Source organism: Cervus elaphus, chromosome 4 (genome assembly GCF_910594005.1).
Source record: "Cervus elaphus chromosome 4, mCerEla1.1, whole genome shotgun sequence".
Classification (NCBI taxonomy): Eukaryota; Metazoa; Chordata; class Mammalia; order Artiodactyla; family Cervidae; genus Cervus; species Cervus elaphus.
The window spans coordinates 58,781,234-58,806,199 of record NC_057818.1 but is presented as its reverse complement, the minus strand read 5'-3'; the positions used below and the strand labels follow the sequence as shown (position 1 = coordinate 58,806,199).

General features: G+C 40.4%; 3 protein-coding genes across 3 annotated transcripts in view; all 3 read left to right on the top strand.

Annotated features, from left to right (window-relative positions):
* Window positions 1–1,835: 1,835 nt before the first annotated feature.
* The window catches only part of LOC122692415 (zinc finger protein 345-like), a 564,572-nt gene continuing 541,441 nt past the window's right edge, over window positions 1,836–24,966 (top strand). Inside the window, exons 1-5 of the mRNA XM_043899991.1 lie at window positions 1,836–1,961; window positions 3,394–3,486; window positions 13,326–13,459; window positions 17,321–17,447; window positions 18,862–18,954. Of these exons, the coding sequence (XP_043755926.1) occupies window positions 13,352–13,459; window positions 17,321–17,447; window positions 18,862–18,954 (328 nt within the window). The 5' untranslated portion in view covers window positions 1,836–1,961; window positions 3,394–3,486; window positions 13,326–13,351. The remainder of the gene's footprint in view (window positions 1,962–3,393; window positions 3,487–13,325; window positions 13,460–17,320; window positions 17,448–18,861; window positions 18,955–24,966) is intronic.
* Window positions 6,062–24,643, top strand: LOC122692809 (zinc finger protein 501-like). The gene is given in 2 exon segments (XM_043900633.1): window positions 6,062–7,569; window positions 23,750–24,643. A coding segment is annotated over 1 exon segment (1,422 nt). The 3' UTR covers window positions 7,484–7,569; window positions 23,750–24,643.
* Window positions 22,686–23,750, top strand: LOC122692420 (oocyte zinc finger protein XlCOF19-like). The gene has a single exon (XM_043899996.1). It carries the CDS (start codon window positions 22,722–22,724, stop codon window positions 23,661–23,663), a length of 942 nt encoding a protein of 313 aa, XP_043755931.1. The 5' UTR covers window positions 22,686–22,721; the 3' UTR covers window positions 23,664–23,750.

Sequence of the window (24,966 nt, the reverse complement as noted above, 5' to 3'; positions counted from 1 at the left end):
CGTCCCCTTCTCCTCCTGCCTTCAATCTTTCCCAGCATCAGGGTCTTTTCAGATGAGTCAGTTTTTCACATCAGATGGCCAAAATATTGGAGTTTCAGCTTGAACATCCGTCCTTCCAATGAACATCCAGACTGATTTCCTTTAGGATGGACTGATTGCATCTCCTTGCAGTCCAAGGGACTCTCAAGAGTCCTCCAACACCACATTTCAAAAGCAGCAATTCTTCTCTGCTCAGCTTTTTTTATAGTCCAACTCTCACATCCATACATGACTACTGGAAAATTCATAGCCTTGACTAGACGGACCTTTGTGGACAAAGTAATGTTTCTGCTTTTTAATATGCTGCCTAGGTTGGTCATAACTTTCCTTGCAAGGAGTAAGCATCTTTTAATTTCGTGGCTGCAGTCACCATCTGCAGTGATTTTGGAGCCCCCCAAAAAAAGTCAGCCAGTGTTTCCACTCTTTCCCCATCTATTTGCCATGAAGTGATGGGACCGGATGCCATCATCTTAGTTTTCTGAATGTTAGCTTCTCCTTAATACTCTTTGTAAGTATATAGTCTCATTTTAATATATATGTCTGTATGCATGAAAATGTTTCTCTTTTTCTTGTTTTGGTATTCTCCCCAGTTATATAAAGTTCTTTTTAAAAAATACACGTATTTATGTTTGCCTGAGTTTTGTCTTGGTTGTAGCCTACAGAATCTTGGAGCCATGTGGGAGACTTTGTTGCAGCAGGCAAACTTTAGCTGTGGGTGTGGCATCTAGTTCTCTGACAAGGGACTGAACCCAGCCTCCTGACTTGGGAGCTAAGACCACCAGGGAAGACCCTAGAAAAACTCCTATACACTTTTTTTAGTGATGTCCATGGGTAATTGTGTTTTACTAGTTAAATTTTAGTTCAGATAAACTGAAGCAAATTCAAGATCTGTCATTTAATGAATGTTTGTTAAAATATTTGCAAACCGGTGGAACAACAATGTAGTTGATTTTATATTATTTATGTGATGCATTCAAGACCCTGTAAAAACTTTTAGAAAGACATATAGTATATACTATAGTTGAAAGGATGATTGCTGCTATGGGTACTATTCTGTCAGACCTGTCAATTTTGTAAAACACTTAAAATTCAATGTTAAGTATAAGTTCTTACCTTACTGGTCAACCTCTTTGCTTTTCAGAACGGTCATTCATGTGTCAGAATTTTCAACATTACTAGTTAAAATAAGCTTGTTAAAAATGTGGCACATTGGCCCCACTCCAGAACTCTTAGATCAGAGCATGCTTTTTAAAAATATTTCCTGTTTCCTTGATAGGGGGCTTCCCTGGTGACTCAGATGGTGAAGAATCTGCCTGCAATGTGGGAGACCCGGGTCCGATCCCCTGGTGGGGAAGATTCCCATGGAGAAGGAAATGGCAACTCACTCCAGTATTCTTGCCTGAAAAATCACATGGACAGAGAAGCCTGGCATGCTACAGTCCATGGGGTCGGAAAGAATCAGACATGACTGAGTTACTAACATGCTTTTCTTGATAGACAGTTTATCCTGGGTCACAGGAGTACAACTCTCAAAAATAGATAAGTCAGTGTTGATGGGATTGTTTTATAATTTCTCTTCCAGATCAGAATAGTTTCTATAGTGGTCTGTGGATCATATCTCATTCTCTTTTCCTGGGGTTAGAAATACTGTGGAAAATACGGCAGTATAAAAATTATATTCCTGTGTAACACCAGACATTCTCCTAAATCAAAACCATTTCTCTTGCTGGTTTCATCTTGGGTCACATTAGGAAGTCTTCCCAGGTCCACGTGGCTCATGTCCTTTATATTTCAGGGGCTGCTGACATTCCAGGATGTGACCATAGATTTCACTCAAGAGGAGTGGGAATGCCTGGACCTCGGTCAGCGGGAATTGTACAGGGACGTGATGTTAGAGAACTATGGGAATCTGGCCTGCTTGGGTGAGGATCACTCGCTTATACAATCCCTCAAAAACCCCAAAATTCCAAAAATCTCAGGGTTTTGGTTCATTCAGTCTAGAATGTCTCCTGGAATTTTCTGCTTTGTCCAGTAGAGGTTAAGATTCCTACTTTCTAGGGGAAAGTAACCTTCTTTCTTGATATAACCTGCCTTCTTGTTCTTCAGTCGCTAAGTCATGTCCAACTCTTTGCGATCCCATGGAATGCAGCAAGCCAGGCTTCCCTAGCCTTCTTTAACTCCCAGAGTTTGCTCACATTCATATCCACTGAGTCAATAATGCTATTCAACCATCTCATCTTCTGCCACTCCCTTCCCCTGTACTCAATCTTTCCCAGCATCAGGGTCTTTTCCAATGAATTGGCTCTTCGCATCAGGTGGCCGAAGTATTGGAGCTTCAGCATCAGTCCTTCCAATGAATATTCAGGGTTGATTTCTTTAGAATTGACTGGTGTGATCTCCTTGCTGACCAAGGGACTCTCAAGAGTCTTCTCCAGCACCACAGTTCGAAGGCATCAATTCTTTGATGCTCAGCCTTCTTTATGTTCCAAATACCACATCCATACATGACTATTGAAAAAACCATACCTTTGACCTTTGTTGGCAAAGTGATGTCTCTGCTTTTAATATGCTGTCTTTCTCATAGCTTTTCTTCCAAAAGGCAAGCATCTTTTAATTTCATGGCTGCAGTCACCATCTGCAGTAATTTTGGAGCCCCCGCCCCATTCCAAAATTAAATCTGTCACTTTTCCCCTATCTATTTGCCATGAAGTGATGAGACTGGATGCCATGATCTTAGTTTTCTGAATGTTGAGTTTTAAGCCAGCTTTTTCACTCTCCTCTTTCACCCCCATCAAGAGGCTTTTTCGTTCCTCTTCAAGTTCTGCCATTAGAGTGATATCATGTGTCTATCTGACGTTGTTGATATCTCTCCTGGTAATCTTGATTCCAGGGTGTGATTCATCCAGCCCAGCATTTCACAAGATGTACTCTGCATAGAAATTAAATAAGCAGGGTGTCAATGTACGGTCTTGATGTACTCCTTTCCCAATCTGCAACCAGTAAACTGTTCCATGTACGATTCCATCTGTTGCTTCTTGACCTTTGTATACTTCATTTTAGCTTTACCATTTAGGTGGTAATTCTGTAAGTTCTGTGGTATCAAATAGTGCCACTCTCCTCTTAAAACCGGAATTCCACTACCTGCTTTTGCCTTAGTAGTACTTGAGCATAATATCAGAATCTGATTCTGATGCATTTGTCTTTTAAAGATGCTTCCAATAAACTATTTGGTGAAATTCTTTTTCTTAATGCTATTTTAACTTTCTACCTTGACTTCTCTCTCACCTGAATACATATTGGATTGGAAATTGATGAATATCTCAGAAAACACATATTCCTTTTTCTGATGAACAGGTCTAGTGGTCTCTAAGCCGGGCCTGGTCAAGTTTCTGGAGGAAATGAAGGATCCCTGGGATGTAAGGAGAATGGAGACAGCCATACACCCAGGTATGTGTCTATGGATGAAGCAGATAAGTCAGGTGAGACGAACAAGCATTGGGGAGGAAGTCATATTTTGTCGTGTGGTTTGAGAAGATCTGCTTCAGTGGAGATGATTTTGGATTAGCCTAGGTTTATTTCTGTCACTGTCATAGAGCATCATCTCCTGACCCATTCCTGATTCTTTTCATCATTTGTGTATTTTTCTCCAGTGATTAATTTTCATATTTACAGTTAGAACCAAAATACTTGTCTTGGCCTGGAACAACCTCTATGACCTGATAACTCGTCCATTTTGGGGCGGTTTTAGGAAATCTGCATATTTCTGAGTAACTATATTAAGCCCTTTTAAAAGTGCTGATTCTGTCCCTAGTCAGAAGTGTGTGGGTGGAGCTGTGAAAAAATTGCCAAACTTCTAGGAATACTGGGGACAGATGTTTTTTGAATTCTACCATATAATTTCCAGTCTACTGGAAACTACACATATGACCTTAGAAATTTCATAGTCAAATTCTTTCTTCACTGCATAAGACACCTCATTGAAATGAGAGAATGCAAATCTGAATTTTATGTTAAAGATTCTCTTTTTTTATATGAGCTAACATTAAGTGTGTTAAGTATATTTGTCCCAATTCATTAATGCTAAAATGCTTTAATATATTTATTTAACTCACAGAGTTCTTAAACAAATTACTGACATTGGAGTTTAGAACATTTCCCACAGTGCTTTTTTCTGATTGTTCTTCACTATTAAGCTTATAGATTATATAGAGAAATCTTTAAGAAGAAATTTTTCTGTTCCAATAATGCTATTTTCCAATGTTATGTTAGTTTTGCTATACAGAAAGAATAAGTGATACACATACACATTTCCTTTCTTGATTAGATTTCCTTCCCATCTAGGTCACCACAGAGCATTGAGTAGAGTTCCCTGTGTTCTCACCATATTTTTCAAGTCTCACTTCTCATTTGATTTGTTAAGAACTCTTAGCTTATTAAATCTATCTTGTTTTTTATGAAACATCCCAGGACTTTATCATTTATGCCATCTATTTCTGATTAGTTCTAGGTCAATATCATTTACTATTTTAGACTCTATTAGAACATGCTCCGATAACAACATGAGTGGTAAGTGGGTTAAATAATAAGTAGGCATTAGCATTTGTGAAAATGTTTTGTCTGTAAATTTGATTACTTCAAGCAAAAATTACTCATGACACTGCTCAACTGCTCCTCGCTTCATTGTTCCTGCAGGTTTCTATCTTGACTTCTCCTCTGCACCATACTCCTCTGTCATCTCATCTTGTCCAATGTTCTGTGTTTGTGGTCTCTGTTCTGCAGGCTGCAGATCCTAGTTCCTCTTGCTCTGGTGTCTGCTCCCTGGTGGGTGAGGTGGTCCAGAGACTTGTGCCCTTATGCCCTTGAGAGGGGGTTGATTGTTACTATTGTGACCAGAGCCTGCCCGGATCCTGAGGGCCCCTTCGCCTTTCCTCTGTGGCTGTCACTGTCTGTGGGGGGTCTGCTTCCTGATTAGTGGAGCAGAGGCCCCAGGTCTGAAATGAGCTCTGCTCTGATCTGTGGTGCTTCTGATCTAGTGGGACTGGAGCACACCCACTGGGAGGGAAGCCACTGAGTGTTGCTCCTCTGAGGATGTTCTGCTCGGAGAGTGCTCTGCATGTCATCTTTCATGTGCTGTGCGAGCTCTCGTGTGACCCTGTGTTGGCATTGATCTTGGCCCCACCTGAACCATGGGTATTCTCCACGTCTTCCGAATCCTCTGCCATCTTAACTCCTTCTATCTCGGTCTTAGGCTTAATCTAGCCAAGTGTATGCCAATTTTAAGTAAATTGTAAACTCTATTCCCCAAGAATAGTAAGTAGAATTACTTATTATTTGGTATCTTTCAGCTGTGTCTTCTCACGACACCCAGGGTTTGAGGACCCAAAATCCAGGCTTAGAAGATTTACTCCCAACGGCAAAGCTAGGAATATATGAAAGATTTCACCTTAGAAATTTACATTTAACCAAGGACTGGGAATCTATGAGGGCATATAAAGAGCGGAGAGCATGTTATGATGGACACAACCAAGTTGGTACAGTTTCCCATAAAGTAAACATTTCCGCCAAAAGAAATCAAGGATGTGAATCAAATAAGGAAAAACCAATTTCAGATGACGAATTTCAGTCATCAACATTTGAAGTTAAGCGTATATTTGTCAGCAAAGATCCTCATCATCTCTTGAAACATACATGTTCTCTGAAGGGAAATGTGGAAAATCTGGAAGGTCATCTAGTCTCTACTGCAAATGCTCATTCAAACCTATACTCTGAGCATAGCTGTCTATTAAATATACATTCAAACATGTCTGGAAACCAGAAACTTAAACATGAGGGGGGAAATTCCCAATACAATCAATTTGAGGGATCCTTTAACAAGGATTTCTTGTTCTTCAACCAGGAACTACTGTCTCCTTGTTCCAAAATCTGTAATGGTGATAATAATGGGAGAGACCTTACTCAGCCATCATTGTTCAATACATATAGAGGTATAATTAGTGTTGAACAACTTTACAAGTGTAACAAAATGAGTAATGCCTTAAGCAGGAGCTCTACCCCCAATAATTACAAGAGTATGCATGATGGAATGAGAAGCTCTTCATGCAATGAAACTGGGCATAGTGTTGACCAAGTTTCATATCTCGTGAAAGAACAGGGACATCAATTTTCAGATGAGAATTCTGAACATAATAAGTGTAGGGATATATTTTATCAAAGCTCAAATCTTACTATTGATACTTATAAGAGTATTGATGTTGGAGAGAAGACTTATAATTGTTATGATTATGGTAAAGTTTTTAACCAGTCTTCAAAACTTATTCAGCAGCAGAATATTCAGAGTAAGCAGAAACACTGCAAGTGTAATACATGTGGAAAAGTCTTTAGTAACTCACCAAATCTAAGTAGACATAGGAAAATTCATACAGGAAGGAAAGATTTCAAATGTTCAACATGTGGCCAAACCTTTAATCAGAGTTCATATTTAACTGAACATCTGCGAATCCATACTGGGCAGAAACCATACGAATGTACAGAATGTGGCAAAGGCTTTAACTGCTGTTCATGTGTTACTCAACATCAGCAAATTCATACCAGGGAGAGAGCTTATAAATGTACAGCATGTGGGAAGGCTTTTAAGAAGAGTTCAACTTTAACTCAACATCAGCGAATCCATACTGGGGAGAGACCTTATAAATGTACAGCATGTGGCAAGGCGTTTAACCAGATTTCAAGTTTAACTCTACATCAGCGAACCCATACTGGGGAGAGACCTTATAAATGTACAGCATGTGGCAAGGCTTTTAAGCAAAGTTCAGCTTTAACTCCACATCTGCGAATCCATACTGGTGAGAGACCATATAAATGTACAGCATGTGGCAAAGCCTTTATCAATTATTCACTTCTTACTCAACATCAATGAATCCATACTGGGGAGACACCTTATAAATGTGCAGAATGTGGCAAAGCCTTTATCAATTATTCACTTCTTACTCGCCATCAACAAATTCATACTGGGGAGACACCTTATAAATGTACAGCATGTGGCAAGGCTTTTAACCAGAGTTCAACTTTAACTCAACATCAACGAATCCATACTGGGGAGAGACCTCATAAATGTACAGCATGTGGCAAAGCCTTTATCCGTTATTCTTTTCTCACTCGACATCAACGAATCCATAGTGGGGAGAGACCTTATAAATGTACAGCATGTGGCAAGGCTTTTAAGCAGAGTTCAAATTTAACTCAACATCAGCGAATCCATACCGGGGAAAGACCTTATAAATGTACAGAATGTGGCAAAGCCTTTAACCATTATTCATTTCTTATTCAACATCAACGAATCCATACTGGGGAGAGACCTTATAAATGTACGGACTGTGGCAAAGCCTTTTCCCAGAGTTCAGGTCTTTCTCGACATCAGAGAGTTCATGCTGCAGAGAAATGTTAGAAATGTAAGGAATGTGGCAAAGGATTTCCTCACAGCCATCACCTCACTCACAATCAGAGAATTCATACTGCAGAGAAACCCTAGAAATGAATCGGTGATTAAAAAAAAAAAAAAGTTTGTCCTCAATATACAGTTTTGAAAAAATGAGTGTTTTCTTTGGAAAGATACATGAATGAAATAGAAAAATGTAGAAAACTGCTTAATCAAACATCAAATGTAACTCAATACCAGAGAATTCATCCTAGAAAGCATGTCATTAGTACCACTTTTGTTGAATTACTCTCAGCAGAAACACTGTAGCAAGTATTCCATAAGTAAAACACATACAAAATTGATATGTTAGTATGGATCACAAGATGAAGGGGTGGATATTTGCAGAGGTATAATTATTATTAATGTATCCCTGTTTATGTTAACGTTATTTGAGATTATTAAGGAACCAAAACGAATGTAATTCAATTCTGAAATTACTACATTTTGTGATTTGTTTCTATTGTATATATGAACTTACGTTGTTGATGGTTGTTGCCAAATGGTAAGAGAAGCCCTTCTATATTAAGTGGGAATCATTTACATTTATTCTCCAATTTATAAGATTAAGAACATAGTCATGTTATATACACACTAAAGCTCTGAATGGAGGTATTTCTCACTGATGTCAAACACCTCTGTGGTCACCATAATGTAACTGTTCAGGAAAGATTTCAAAGTAAGACAGAAGTTTGCTCTAAGTTTTCAATAATTATGTCAGTTGCTTTTTAATCATAAAACAAAGATAGTTCATGAAAATCTAAGGTATTTTGATAACAGCAATATAGAGAAATCATGCATATTATCTGGCAGGCTTGAAGTAGGGACACCTTCTCTTCTATCTGATGTAAGTACAGAAAACTCTTTCTGGAAAAGTCATATTAATATAATTAATGTCCATCCATGTTTACTAAATTAGCCTCCATTTTGTAAATCATATACATTACATTCTCAGATCATTTCATCAAAGAAACAGGACAGTTTTTAGAAGCTTGTAATATGTATTTTAATCAAGGATCAAAAAACAATTGTAAAAGGTTTTATTCCATCTGTGTAAAATTAATGTATGTTAATTAATAAAAGTGAATGGTTTTTCAGTGTTACAATTGATGTGGAATGAATGAAGAATTAATGCACCACCAGCATTAACCTCTCCCACCTATTTCAGGTTGCAGGAAAGGTAACCTAATGATAAAGTATTTGAAGGACAGGGGGATGACATCTGTAGAAATTAGTTCCTTACTGCCGTTAAACCTCTCATAACTTCATATATTTCCCACCATTTCTATGTTGTATCTCCACTCCCATTTTTATCTACTTGGACATCGTGCTGGTTCTAATAAGAAGGATCATACAGAGTGCTGTTGAGTGCTTCCCTGAACTGCTCGATGCAGTTGCTGCCTCAGCGTCTGTCTGGGGAGCAGACAGCCTGAAGGTCCTTGAACTCACACCAACCAGTCCTGTGAGCACCTGTACTAGATGACCCCTTCTTTCGGACCAACAGTCTTGCTGAACCCCAGGGTCTACTGCACAGGCCCCCCCTTCAGTGATACACTCAGACCTCACCAGAATGCTGCTCGTCTTTCTTTGAATGGACCCCTCCACACTCAGCCTGTGGGACCCACCAGCACTTCACCCAGGGTCAGGTCTGAACCCCAAGTACTGGAATTTTCTCTGCCTGGTTCTAGCCTTGACCTTCCTCAGGGGCCCTCAAGGCTTGCTGTGAATTCTCTGAGGACCTAGAGTCATAAACTCACCTGGTGCAATTGTCCTTTGTTCTTCTGTTCGCTAAAACTTTTCAGGGGCTCATTTAAGCAAATGGAAGTTTAACAAAGTCACAAAAAGAATAATCAAAAGCCATGATGCAAAAATTCTTAACCAAGATGTATAAAATCTTACCCTGTATAAATCTTAGCACATGTGTCTTGTAAGGCTTAAAGGAACTGTTTTCTCATGGCTTTGGCATACTTTGAATGCAATATATAAATATCTGAAGATATATACATAATATAATTTATATAACACACATTGAATACAAGATATAAATATCTGAAAATATACATGTTAGCAATGAGAAAACCAAGAAGGAATATGTGAGTGTATGTGTATTCTTACACATTTAACTTAGAGAATTTAGAAATGCTAGATCAAAACTGGTCATATCTGAATTGTAGTTGATTTACTAAAAACTATAAAACTTGTCAATTTGTTGATTAATCTGTTTTGTCTACTTTTCATGGAATTCATTTCCTTAAATGTCAGTCGGTTATGTTTTTAAGGAACTTCCACATGGTCTATCCACGTGACTGCCACAGCTTATATTCCCTCCAGCCATGTAGGAGGTTCCTTTATCTCCAAACCCCTTCAGCGTTTATGATATTATTAGTGGGCTTTTTGCTCATTGTTCTTCTGACTGGCATGAGGTCATACATCACTGTAGCTTTGTTCTGCGTTTCTTATTGTTTATCGCTGGTGAGCATCTTTCTTTTGCCTCTTGCCCATGGAAAAGAGCAAGCTGCCCCACCCAGCCTCAGCAGCTGTGGGGCACAGGGTTAGTCTCCCCACAGCATGTGGAGTATTCCTGGACCGGGGATGAGGCCCTTGTCTCCTGCACTGTCAGATGGATTCTCTACCACCGGGTGACGAGTCTGTTCAGCTTTTTTTTCCCTTTTGAGACATATATATATTTTATTTATTGGAATATAATTGCTTTACAATATTGTGTTAGTTTGTGTTGTATGACATCGTCAATCAGCCGTAGGTATACATAAATCTCCCTCTTGCCCCTCCCTCCCGTGGTCTTCGTTTCACCCCTCTACTCAGCACAGACCACCAAGCTGAGCTCCCTGCGGCAAACAGCAGCTTCCCACCAGCTACCTATTTTAACCATCGGTTCAGTTTAGTTGCTCAGTCGTGTCTGACTCTGCGACCCCATGGAGTGCAGCACGCCAGGTGTCCCTCTCCATCACCAACTCCTGGAGCTTGCTCAAACTGATGTCCATTGAGTCAGTGATGCCATCCAACCACCTCATCCTCTGTCGGCCCCTTCTCTTCCCACTTTCAATCTTTCCCAGCGTCAGGGACTCTTCAAATGAGTCACTTCTTCACATCAGATGGCAAAAGTATTGAGGTTTCAGCTTCAACATCAGTCCTTCCAAAGAATATCAGGACTGATTTCCTCTAGGATGGACTGGTTGGATCTCCCTGCAGTCCAAGGGACTCTCAAGAGTCTTCTCCAACGTTTTACCCATGGTGGTGTACATATGTCAATGGTACCCTTTCAATTGGTCCCCCTCTTCTTCTCCTGCTGTGTCCACGTCTGATCTCTATATTTGTGCAAATATTGTCTTAACAGATATGTACAGAATTTCAAAAATGGTATTGATGAACTTATTTACTGAGCAGGAATATAGGCGCAGATGTAGTTCTTAAGCTTTTGCATGTTAAGCTTTCAAGGCATAAAATTCATTGACAATCATTCCACGCATTTTACTGTTCTAGCCATGCGTTCTGGGAAACAAACTGACTCAGAAGGACAATGCAGATATTGGAGTGCAGTTTATTACACCGCCGGGGCCAAGGCAGAGTCTCCTCTTAGCAAGGACCCCGAACAATTTTTGAGAAAACTTTATATACTCTAAGTGTACTTGCTCAAACCCACCTCCCCAACTCCTTGAAACTAGTCTGGACAAGGTGAAAGAGAGATAGGATCAAAGTTAACCCATGATTCATGTGTCACAGGACTGAATAAACAGTGGATATTTATCAACAGGCCTGTGGTCATATCCCAATAAACAGAATGGAATTTATCACTTTGTTCTGTTACAGAGATGATTAACATATTCTTTTAGGCAACAGAGTCCAAGTACAAGTCCTGAGGCTCTTTCATGGGGGAGCAGGAGGGGGGATCTGATTTTCCATTGGTATGCCATTTCTACAGACACCAGGGCACAAGGTTCATAGTCCACTGGGAGGATGACCATGCCTTTAGCCTAATGCTCACAACCTGGTCTAAGATGGAGTCCAGCTCTGTCTGTTTCCTCCTTCATTACTAAGTGAAAGAAACCCATTTGAAAATGCTACAAAAAGTAGGATTTTTACAATAAGACTTTCTGGTGTAGGTAAATGTTCCTAAGTGTGCTCAGTTGTGTCTGAGTATCTGTGATCCCAGGGGCTGTAGCCTGCCATGCTCACCTCTCTCCATTGATTTCCCAGGAAAGGATACTGGAGTGGGTTGCCATCTCTTCCTCCAGGGGATCTTCCTGACCCACAGATCGAACCCGCATCACCTCGATGACCTGTATCAGCAGGCAGATTCCTTACCACTCAGTCACCTGGGAATCTAGTAAGAAATATAGAAGAGATTAAAAAGGTCAATGATTACTGTGGGATTCAAAGGAGGAACTATGAATATCCTAAGTCTAGAGAACTTTCAGGACCATGAAATAATTTGTGTTCAACTGTCATGATGGACACACGTTATTAAACATTTATCTAGAGGTATGGAGTGCACATTCCTAAAACAGGAACAGAGGGTTAAACTAGAGAGTGTATCTATTTACTGCCCACGTAGATTCATCAGTGGTAACAAATGCTCACTCTGGTGGGGAAAGCTAAGTAGGGAGATTGTCCACATGTGGGAACAACAGGTATATGGGAAATGTCTATACTATATTCTCAAATCTGCAGTGAAATAAATCTTTTACAAAGTTGGTACTGGTGAATGCAGACTGAATATTTTTTAGAATATATAATATGAGAAAGATGAATATGCATCTATCTTTAATTTTTCCTTGGTCATTATGCTTTAAAGATGTGGGAAAATAGAGCTCTCTAAATGAAGCAGACAACGACCTGTAGCAGTTGATTCATAAAACCTAGGAAAACACACAGGAAGTAAACCAACAACATTCTCAGGTGTTTATTCATGTTTAATGTAACGTATGACAACACCGATCATTACTTCCTTGGTTGGTCATCAGATAGCATTTAGGGCATTGTTTTCAGAGGCATTAGACTCCGCCCATATGCACTGTGAACCTAGTGTGTTCAGCTCAGTTCAGTTCAGTTCAGTTCAGGTGCTCAGTCGCCCTGGACTGCAGCTCGCCAGGCCTCCTGCTGCCCCTGGTTTCTTCTCCAAGAAAGCGGGGATGGAAGTGCCTCCAGGCTCTTGGTCTCTGAAGTTGGAGGTGCGACACCTGCAGAGAGGTGGTCAGATAGCAAATCATTTTGTGAAAACCTGTGTCCCCAGGCTGCAGAGGCGGGTGAACAAAACTAAGGACAGGGGAGACCTTTGGGAAGAATTCTGCAAGTAAAGCCTGGCAGGAACCCAAGACCCCCAGGTGATTCCCACCAAACACTCACCTCTCCCCTCCCAGCCCCCAAGGGTACAGGCAGGCTCTGGACCACCACACCCATCCTAGAAAGAGCCCCTCCCCAGGGAATCAAGTTGACCTTCTTTGCTTCTAGAAGTTCCCTCCCTAAACCCTCCCTTCCTGAGGTCTTAGGTGTGAGCTTTCCCCTCAGGGCTCTGAATGCGGGTCTTCCTCTTACATTTCTTTCACAACCCTCCTAGGGTGGGTCCGGTAGTACAGAAGGAGGGCCCACTGTCTCTCGAGAACTGTTCTCTGTAACTCGAAAAGGAAGGAGAAGAACTAGCCCAGACGATCTGCAAATAGTGTAGAGCACCAGGATGTGATTAGCATTATCAGGTTAGTCTTGATTCCCCACTACAGATTGGGAACACAGAAAGTCGAGGAGATCAGAAAAGGGTGAGGGAAACAGGAAAACTTTTTCTTCTCTTTCCCTGCAGCAGTTGCAGGTTAAACAGCTGCATGGATGCCTTTGAAGGTATTTTCTCAAGATGCAGATGTGAGTTTGCGACGTAACATCCCCAGAGAAGACGCAGAGCAGGAGGAAGAAGAGGAGGAAATGGCAGCTTCTCAGGTACGAGTCCTGTCCCGGGTCTGGGGCTGTGTCTGCTTTTCTTCCTGAAATGCCTGGACTGAGAACCTGCACACCTTTAGTTCTCTGCTTCTAACTTTTCTGCCTGCGTGTCTGTTATCAACTTCTTTATTTTTTCCTTTTCTTCTTATCATAGTGAAGCCTGGCTCTTTAGACCACTTCTTCCTTGAGTCCCAGAATCTTGTCTCTCTTGTGTGTATCCTGGCTTTCTACGGAGCATGGTGAATTCTCAGCATGAATTAGCGACTTTCAACTGCTGAATATATTCCCTTTGTGAGAGGCACTAGTATCCGAGATTCGCACTGGGATGTGGTTCGGTGTTGGGATCTTAGGGAACTAGGGGAAATGCCATGATGAGTTTACATATGGATGCCATTTCAGCTTTTTAGGAGTTAGAGAATGCCCTTATATATTGAATAAACTCAGTGATCCAGAATTTTTCACAAAATGCTCAGAAATAAAAAGAAAACTAGGAGATACTGTCCTCTGTAATGCTAAGACTTAGTAGTTAAACACATTGTTAGGTAGTTAGAATAGGGAAAAAGAGTCCAAAATGGCAGTGGCTAAAAGACCTGGAAGGGGAAGCCCGCGAAAATAGAACAAAGGAAGGTCCTAGGACTGGAGTGAGAACCTCAGGTAAAAGAAAAAAAGCGCCTGCCTAGGCCCGATTTACATAAGACAGACCCAGGGGCAGAGAAACAGATAAAAACAGGAGCCAAAGCCCTCTTCCTTCTTCTCTCTCTCTCTCTCCCCCCCGCGTGATGGGGCGATCTTCTCTCCGTGTCTTGGGATCGACATGTCCTCACAACTCAAAGATGGATTTTCCAGCTATTATCTAAATAAATAGAGCTGTAACACTGATTTATTTAAGAGCTATAACACGGTCTGTCCTCTGAGAGCCGTGACCCACCAAGGGGCTTTAATGTCCGTAACTCCAAATTTTTGTTGTGACGAGACAAAGAACCCAGGAACATACACTTGCGTGACAACATTGTAAGGATACAAAACAGAGTAAGTATATATGAAATGAATTTTGCATAACACTGATATTTTTTATGTCAGGTTCAAGCTATAAATTCCTTATTTTTTCCGAAATGCCCAGGTTCTGATAGTGCATCTTCCCTGTGATCCATTTACACCATGACAGATGATGTCCACTGGCTCTGGTGATTTCTCTGAGATTATCAGGCTATAGAGTTCATTTTTTTTCCCCCTCTGTCTTTAGACAAGGCTGTGGACAAATGGAATGAGGAACATGTGAAAACCCTCAGTTAATGGAGACACTCCACATCTTCTTGGTTTCTCTTTGCTTCGGAAAATGAACACTCACTCACTGTGTTAAGGATAGATACTGGGTTTTGGGAGTGGGAGTTTTCATCACTCAAGCCCAAGTGTGATGTTTCCAGTACACTCCACGCTCATATCACAGACAAAGTCTTACTCACATCTTTGAATTTTTTTTTTTTTTTTGAATTTTTTTATCAAAATATTTGCAACAATCTTATTGGTGCTAGTCTGTTTTCACCTGTGTTGAATGTCTAAGATACAGCTCTATAAAATGATACAGTTTTTCAAGAAATTAAAGTTTCAGAACCAAGAGCTCTAATTTATCATATTCCATTGTATATGTTTGCACCCTAGTGTATTTAAAATATACAAAGAATATCATCCACAAGTAGATGTATATATTTTAACCCATTAAAAAGAATCTCAATTTTATTGACATGAATATGAATGACTGAGCTGAACTGAACTGAACTTATTTTATTGACATGAATATCGATTTTATTGACATGAATATGAATGAACTCTGCTGAACTGAACTGAACTGAACATGAATCAGTTCAGTTCAGTCCAGTCGCTCATTCGTGTCTGACTCTTTGCGACCCCATGAACCGCAGCACTCCAGGTCTCCCTGTACATCACCAACTCCTGGAGTTTACCCAAACTCATGTCCATTGAGTCAGTGATGCCATCTAAGCATCTCATCCTTTGTCGTCCCCTTCTCCTGCCTTCAATCTTTCCCAACATCAGGGTCTTTTCAAATGAGTCAGTTTTTCGCATCGGATGGCCAAAATATTGGAGTTTCAGCTTGAACATCAGTCCTTCCAATGAACTTCCAGACTGATTTCCTTTAGGATGGACTGATTGCATCTCCTTGCAGTCCAAGGGACTCTCAAGAGTCTTCTCCAACACCACAGTTCAAAAGCATCAATTCTTCTGTGCTCAGCTTTCTTTATAGCCCAACTCTCACATCCATACATGACTATTGGAAAAACCATAGCCTTGACTAGACGGACTTTTGTGGACAGAATAATGTTTCTTCTTTTTAATATGCTGTCTAGGTTGGTCATAACTTTCCTTCCAAGGAGTAAGCATCTTTTAATTTCGTGGCTGCAGTCACCATCTACAGTGATTTTGAAGCCACCAAAAATAAAGTCAGCCAGTGTTTCCACTCTTTCCCCATCTATTTGCTATGAAGTGATGGGACCAGATGCCGTCATCTTAGTTTTCTAATGTTAGCTTTTCCTTAATACTCTTAGACAGTATGTAGTCTCATTTTAATATATGTCTGTATGCAGGAAAATGTTAAAATTATTTTTTTCCCTTGTTTTGGTATTCTCCCCAGTTATATAAAGTTCTTCTTAAAAAAATACACGTATTTATGTTTGACTGAGTTGTGTCTTGGTTGTAGCCTGCAGAATCTTGAAGCCATGTGGGAGACTTTGTTGCAGCAGGCAAACTTTAGCTGTGGTGTGTGGCATCTTGTTCTCTAACAAGGGACTGAACCCAGCCCCCTGACTTGGGAGCTAAGACTACCAGGGAAGACCCTAGAAAAACTCCTATACACTTTCTTTAATGTTGTCTCTGTGTATTTGTGTTTTACCAGTTAAATTTTAGTTCACATAAACTGAAGCAAAATTCAAGATCTGTCATTTAATGAATGTTTGACAAAATATTTGCAAAACGGTGGAACAACAATGTTGTTGATTTTATATTATTTATGTGATGCATTCAAGACCCTGTAAAAACTTTTAGAAAGACATATAGTATATACTAAATAGTTGAAAGGATTATTGCTGCTATGGGTACTATTGTATCAGACCTGTCAGTTTTGTGAAACACTTAAAATTCAATGTTAAGTATCAATTCTTACCTTAGCGGTCTATGTCTTTGCTATTCAGAACGGTCATTCATGTATCAGAATTTTCAATATTACTAGTTAAAATAAGCTTGTTAAAAATGTGGCACATTGGCCCCACTCCAGAATTCTTAGATCAGAGCATCATGCTTTTAAAAAATATTTCCTGTTTCCTTGATAAGGGGCTTCCCTGGTGGCTCAGATGGTGAAGAATCTGCCTGCAGTGTGGGAGCCCCGGGTCCGATTCCTTGGTGGGGAAGATTCCCCTGGAGAAGGAAATGGCAACTCACTGCAGTATTCTTGCCTGAAAAAATCCCATGGACAGAGAAGCCTGGCATGCTACAGTCCATGGGGTCGGAAAGAATCAGACATGACTGAGTGACTAACATGCTTTCCTTGATAGACAGTTTATCCTGGGTCACAGGAGTACAACTCTCAAAAATAGATAAGTGAGTGTTGATGTGATTCTTTTATAATTTTTCTTCCAGATCAGAATAGTTTTTATAGTGGTCTGTGGATCATGTCTCATTCTCTTTTCCTGGGGTTATAAATACTGTGGAACATACAGCAGTATAAAAATTATATTCTTGTGTAACACCAGACATTCTCCTAAATCAAAACGATTTCTCTTGCTGGTTTCATCTTGGGTCACATTAGGAAGTCTTCCCAGGTCCACGTGGCTCATGTCCTTTATATTTCAGGGGCTGCTGACATTCCAGGATGTGACCATAGATTTCACTCAAGAGGAGTGGGAATACCTGGACCCCGGTCAGCGGGAATTGTACAGGGACGTGATGTTAGAGAACTACGGGAATCTGGCCTGCTTGGGTGAGGATCACTTGCTTCCAGAATCTCTTATGTATCCTCAGGGTTTTGGTTCCTTCATTCTACAATGTTTCCTGGAATTTTCTGCTTTGTCCAGTAGAGGTTAAGATCCCTACTTTCTAGGGGAAAGTAACCTTCTTTCTTGATGTAATCTGCCTCCTTGTTGTTCAGTCGCTAAGTCATGTTCAACTCTTTGCGATCCCGTGGAATGCAGCAAGCCAGGCTTCCCTAGCCTTCTTTAACTCCCAGAGTTTGCTCACATTCATATCCACTGAGTCAATAATGCTATTCAACCATCTCATCTTCTGCCATTCCCTCTCCTGCCCTCAATCTTTCCCAGCATCAGGGTCTTTTCCAATGAATTGGCTCTTCGCATCAGGTGGCCGAAGTATTGGAGCTTCAGCATCAGTCCTTCCAATGAATATTCAGGGTTGATTTCTTTAGGATTGACTGGTGTGATCTCCTTGCTGACCAAGGGACTCTCAAGAGTCTTCTCCAGCACCACAGTTCAAAGGCATCAATTCTTTGATGCTCAGCCTTCTTTATGTTCCAAATATCACATCCATACATGACTATTGAAAAAACCATACCTTTGACCTTTGTTGGCAAAGTGATGTCTCTGCTTTTTAATATGCTGTCCTTGTCATAGCTTTTCTTCCAAAGGGCAAGCATGTTTTAATTTTATGGCTGCAGTCACCATCTGCAGTAATTTTGGAGCCCACCCCTCTCCCAAAATTAAATTTGTCACTGTTTTCACTTTTCCCCTATCTATTTGCCATGAAGTGATGAGACTGGATGCCATGATCTTAGTTTTCTGAATGTTGAGTTTTAAGCCAGCTTTTTCACTCTCCTCTTTCACCCCCATCAAGAGCCTTTTTAGTTCCTCTTCAATTTGTGCCATTAGAGTGATATCATCTGTATATCTTAGGTTGTTGATATCTCTCCTGGTAATCTTGATTCCAGGTTGTGATTCATCCAGCCCAGCATTTCGCATGATGTACTCTGCATAGAAATTAAATAAGAAGGGTGGCCATGTACACCCTTGATGTACTCCTTTCCCAATCTGCAACTAGTCAACTGTTCCATGTACAATTCTAACTGTTGCTTCTTGACCTGCATATTCTTCATTCTAGGTTGGTGGTAATTCTGTAAGTTCTGTGGTATCAAATAGTGCCACTCTCCTCTTAAAACCAGAACTCCACTACCTGCTTTTGCCTTAGTAGTACTTGAGCATAATATCAGAATCTGATTTTGATGCATTTGTCTTTTAAAGATGCTTCCAATAAACTATTTGGTGAAATCATTTTTTTTATGCTATTTTAACTTTCTACCTTGTCTTCTCTCTCACCTGAATACATATTGGATTGGAAATTGATGAATTTCTCAGAAAACACACATTCCTTTTTCTGATGAACAGGTCTTGTGGTCTCTAAGCCGGACCTGGTCAAGTTTCTGGAGCAAATGAAGGATCCCTGGGATGTAAGGAGAATGGAGACAGCCATACACCCAGGTATGTGTCTATGGATGAAGCAGATAAGTCAGGTGAGAGGGACAAGCATTGGGGAGGAAGTCATACTTTGTCGTGTGGTTTGAGAAAATCTGCTTCAGTGGAGATGATTTTGGATTAGCCTAGGTTTATTTCTGTCACTGTCATAGAGCGTCATCTCCTGACCCATTCCTGATTCTTTTTATCATTTGTGTATTTTTCTCTAGTGATTAATTTTCATACTTGCACTTAGAACCAAAATTCTTGTCTTGGCCTGGAACAACCTGCATGACCTGATAACTCGTCCATTTTGGGGAGGTTGTAGAAAATCTGCATGTTTCTGAGTAACTATATTAAGCCCTTTTAAAAGTGCTGATTCTGTCCCTAGTCAGAAGTGTGTGGGTGGAGCTATGAAAAAACTGCCAAACTTCTAGGAATACTGGGGACAGATGTTTTTTGTTTTCTACCATATAATTTCCAGTGCACTGGAAACTACACATATGACCTTAGAAATAACATACTCAATTTCTTTCTTCACTGCATAAGACACCTCACTAAAATGAGAAAATGCAAATCTGAATTTTATGTTAAAGTTTCTCTTTTTTTATGTGAACTAACATTAAATGTGTTAAGTATATTTGTCCCAATTCATTAATGCTAAAATGCTTTAATATATTTATTTAACTCACAGAGTTTTTAAAGAGATTATTGACATGGGAGTTTAGAACATTTCCCACAGTGGTTTTTTCTGATTGTTCTCCACTATTAAGCTTATAGATTATATAGAGAAATCTTTAAGAAGAAATTTTTCTGTTCCAAAAATGCTATTTTACAATGTTATGTGAGGTTTGCTATACAGAAAGAATAAGTGATACATATACACATTTCCCTTCTTGAGGAGATTTCCTTCCCATCTAGGTCACCACAGAGCATTGAGTAGAGTTCCCTGTGTTCTCACCATATTTTTCAAGTCTCACTTCTCATGTGATTTGTTAAGAACTTTTACCTTATTAAATCTATCTTGTTTGTTGTGAAACATCCCAGGACTTTATCGTTTCTGCCATCTATTTCTGATTAGTTCTAGGTCAAAATCATTTACTATTTTAGACTCTATTAGAACATGCTCAGATAACATGAGTGGTAAGTGGGTTAAATAATTAGTAGGCATTAGCATTTGTGAAAACATTTTGTTTGTAAATTTGATTACTTAAAGCAAAAATTAACCATTACACTGCTCAACTTTTCCTCGCTTCCTTGTTCCTGCAGGTTTCTATCTTGACTTCTCCTCTGCACCATACTCCTCTATCATCTCATCTTGTCCAATGTTCTGTGTTTGTGGTCTCTGTTCTGCAGGCTGCAGATCCTAGTTCCTCTTGCTATGGTGTTTGCTCCCTGGCGGGTGAGGTGGTCCTGAGACTTGTGCCCTTATGCCCTTGAGAGGGGGTTGATTGTTACTATTGTGACCAGAGCCTGCCCGGATCCTGAGGGCCCCTTCGCCTTTCCTCTGTGGCTGTCACTGTCTGTGGAGGGGTCTGCTTCCTGATTTGTGGAGCAGAGACCCCAGATCTGAAATGAGCTCTGCTCTGATCTGTGGTGCTGCTGATCTAGTGGAACTGGTGCACACCCCCTGGGAGGGAATCCACTGAGTGTTGCTCCTCTGGGGATGTTCTCCTCAGAGAGTGCTCTGCATGTCATCTTTCATGTGCTGTGCGAGCTCTCGTGTGACCCTATGTAGGCATTGATCTTGGCCGCACCTCAACCATAGGTATGCTGGCACTTGACCCTGGTGTCTCTTAGATGTTATTTTCACCAGGTCACCAGCAGAGATCCACTGTAGTCATATCCCAGGTGTACATTCATTGTGGAGCTGGACCCACTGTGGTGCTATGGGGGCAATGTAGACTGTGACCTGGCCCAAATGCCTCATGTGTGTGCCTACAAAGTCTACAGTTACTACAGCCAGACTGGTCTTGATTGCCAGAGCCTCATTTCCATCCAGATGTTCTGTTGGGGCTGAGTTTACCAAGCCAGTTGTGGGGTGTAACACCATGGTTTGTATAGATGCAAGGAGAGGTCTCAGCTTTTCTTGCTTAGTGGCAGGGACTTGGGGCTCAGCTGTGGTTTCAGCACCACCTGTACATTGGGACCACCCACAGGCGTGTGCTGTGAACATTCCCCTGGAGCCCATGAGACTACCATGGTGGGGAGGAGGATGGGGAGGAGGAAGCAGCTGTGGAGGTCATGAGATCACCCACATAGCTGCGAGCCATTCCTCATGTCTGGAGAGGCAGGGACAGGCACAGGGGCAGAGAGGTTGCAAGGAGGTTCTTCCCTTCGGGCATCACTCAGCAGCCCCGCTTTGCTTCTCTGGTGGTTCAGGCTTCCTCCACAAGCATCCCATTTGCAGAGCTCCTCCCTCCCTCCCGTCCACTCAGGATGTCTCCTTATGGCCAACTGTAGTCCTCTACCTGGGTCTGCTCTCTGAAACCCACGTTCCAGCACCCAGCCCTTGTCTGCATCGGAGGACACCCTCTCAGGCTGGGTGGGCAGGGCAAGGGTCAGTACCCTGCGTACAGGTCTCACTCTGTCCTGCACGCTGGTTGCCGTGTTCTCTTCCCACAGAGGACGAGGCTCCCCGTCTGTCCCAACTGAGCTCCCCCCAGTGAGGGTCTTCCCTGGATGTGGAGACCTCTCCTCTCTTCAGATCCCCCCAGGGTTGTGCGGGTCCCATCCGGCTTCTTTTCCTCTCCCCTTTCCTCCATCTCTCTCTTGTCCTACCTGGCTCAGCAGGGATCTTTCTTGTCCTTTCAGGTGTCCAAGTTCCTCTGCCCGTGTTCCTCAGGGCTCTGTGAGAATTTTTCCACTTCAAGATGTATTCTTGATGCTTTGGTGGAGAGAGATGAACTCCACGTCTTCCGAATCCTCTACCATCTTGACTCCTTCTATCTCGGTTTTAGGCTTAATCTAGCCAAGTGTATGCCAATTTTAAGTAAATTGTAAACTATATTCCCCAAGAATAGTAAGTAAAATAACTTATCATTTGGTATCTTTCAGCTGTGTCTTCTCACGACACCCAGGGTTTGAGGACCCAAAAGCCAGGCTTAGAAGATTTACTCCCAACAGCAAAGCTAGGAATATATGAAAGATTTCACCTTGCAAATTTACATTTAACCAACGACTGGGAATCTATGAGGGCATATAAAGAGCGGAGAGCATGTTATGATGGACACAACCAAGTTGGTTCTGTTTCCCATAAAGTAAACATTCCCATCAAAAGAAATCAAGGATGTGAATCAAATAAGGAAAAACCAATTTCAGGTGACCACTTTCAGTCATCAACATCTGCAGATAAGTGGATATTTGTCAGGAAAAATCCACATCATCTCTTGAAACATACATGTCCTCTGAAGGGAAATGTAGAAAATCTGGAACGTCATCTAGTCTCTACTGCAAATACTCATTCAAACCTATACTCTGAGCATAGGTGTCTATTAAATATACATTCAAACATGTCTGGAAACGAGAAAGTTAAAAATGAGGGGGAAAATCCCCAATACAATCAATTTGAGGGATCCTTTAACAAGGGTTTCTTGTTCTTCAACCAGCAACTATTTTCTCCTTGTTGCAAAATCTGTAATGTTGAAAATAATGGGAGAGACCTTATTCAACCATCATTATTCAATACATATGGAGGTATAATTAGTGCGGAACAACTTTCCAAGTGTAACAAAATGAGGAATGCTGTAAGCAGGAGCTCTACCCCCAACAAATACAAGAGTATACCTGATAGAATGAGAAGCTCTTCATGCAATGAAACTGGGCATAATGTTGACCAAGACTCATATCTCATGAAACAACAGGGACATCAATTTTCAGACAACAATTCTAAACATCATAAGTGTAGGAATATATTTTATCAAAGCTCAAATCTTACTATTAATACTTATAAGAATATGGATGTTGGAGAGAAGACTTATAATTGTTATGATTATGGTAAAGTTTTTAACCAGTCTCCAAAACTTATTCAACAGCAGAATATTCAGACTAAGCAGAAACATTGCAAGTGTAATACATGTGGAAAAGTCTTTAGTAACTCACCAAATCTAAGTAGACATAGGAAAATTCATACAGGAAGAAAATATTTCAAATGTATAGCATGTGGCCAAACCTTTAATCAGAGTTCATATTTAACTGAACATCTGGGAATCCATGCTGGGAAGAAACTATACAAATGTACAGAATGTGAGAAAGTCTTTATCTGCTGTTCATGTGTTACTCAACATCAGCAAATTCACACTAGGGAGAGACCTTATAAATGTACAGACTGTGGCAAAGCCTTTATCCATTTTTCACTTCTTACTCGACATCAACGAATACATTCTGGGGAGACACCTTATAAATGTACAGCATGTTGCAAAGCCTTTATCCGTTATTCACTTCTTACTCGACATCAACGAATCCATACTGGGGAGAGACCTTATAAATGTACAGCATGTGGCAAGGCTTTTAAGCACAGTTCAAATTTAACTCAACATCACCGAATCCATACTGGGGAGAGACCTTATAAATGTACAGCATGTGGCAAGGCTTTTAAGCACACTTCAAATTTAACTCAACATCAGCGAATCCATACCGGGGAAAGGCCTTATAAATGTACAGACTGTGGCAAATCCTTTTCCCACAAATCAGGTCTTTCTCGACATCAGAGAGTTCATACTGCAGAGAAATGTTAGAAATGTAAGGAATGTGGCCGAGAATTTCATCACAGCCATCACCTCACTCACAATCAGAGAATACATACTGCAGAGAAACCCTAGAAATGAATCAGTGATAAAAAAAAAATTTGGTCCTAAATATACAATTTTGAAAAAAACCAGAGTTTTCTTTGGAAAGGTACATGAATGAAATAGAAAAATGTAGAAAACTGCTTAATCAAACGTAACTCAGTACCAGAGAATTCATACTAGAAAGCATTTCATTAGTACCACTTTTGTTGAATTACTCAAAGCAGAAACACTGTAGCAAGTATTCCATAAGTAAAACACATACAAAATTGATATGTTAGTATGGATCACAAGATGAAGGGGTGGATATTTGCAGAGGTATAATTATTATTAATGTATCCTTGTTTATGTTAATGTTATTTGAGATTATTAAGGAACGAAAAGGAATGTATTTCAACTCTCAAATTACTACATGCTGTGATTTGTTTCTACTGTATATATGAACTTATGTTTTTGATGGTTGTTGCGCAATGGTAAGAGAAGCCCTTCTATATGAAGTGGGAATCATTTACATTTATTCTCCAATTTATAAGATTAAGAACACAGTCATGTTATATACACACTAAACCTCTGAATGGAGGTATTTGTCACTGATGTCAAACACCTCTGTGGTCACCATGATGTAAGTGATCAGGGAATAATTCAAAGTAAGACAGAAGTTTGCTCTAAGTTTTCAATAATTATGTCAGTTGCTTTTTAAGCATAAAACAAGGATAGTTCATGAAAATCTAAGGTATTTTTATAACAGCAACATAGAGAAATCATGCATATTATCTGGCAGGGTTGAAGTAAAGACACCTCTTCTATCTGATGTAAGTGTAGAAAACTCTGGAAAAGTCATATTAATATAATTAATGTCCATCCATGTTTACTAAATTAGCCTCCATTTTGTAAACCATATCAATCACATTCTCAGATCATTTCATCAAAGAAACAGGACAGTTTTTAGAAGCTTGTAATATGTATTTTAATCAAGGATCAAACAACAATTGTAAAAGGTTTTGTTCCACCTGTGCAAAATTAATGTATCTTAATATAAGTGAATGGTTTTTCAGTGTGGCAATTGATGTGGAATGAATGAAGGGTTAACGCACCACCAGCATTAACGTCTCCCACCTATTTAAGGTTGCAGGAAAGGTAACGTAATGATAAACTATTTGAAGCACAGGGGGATGACATCTGTAGAAATTAGTTCCTTACTGCCATTAAACCTCTCATAACTTCATATGTTTCCCACCATTTCTACGTTGTA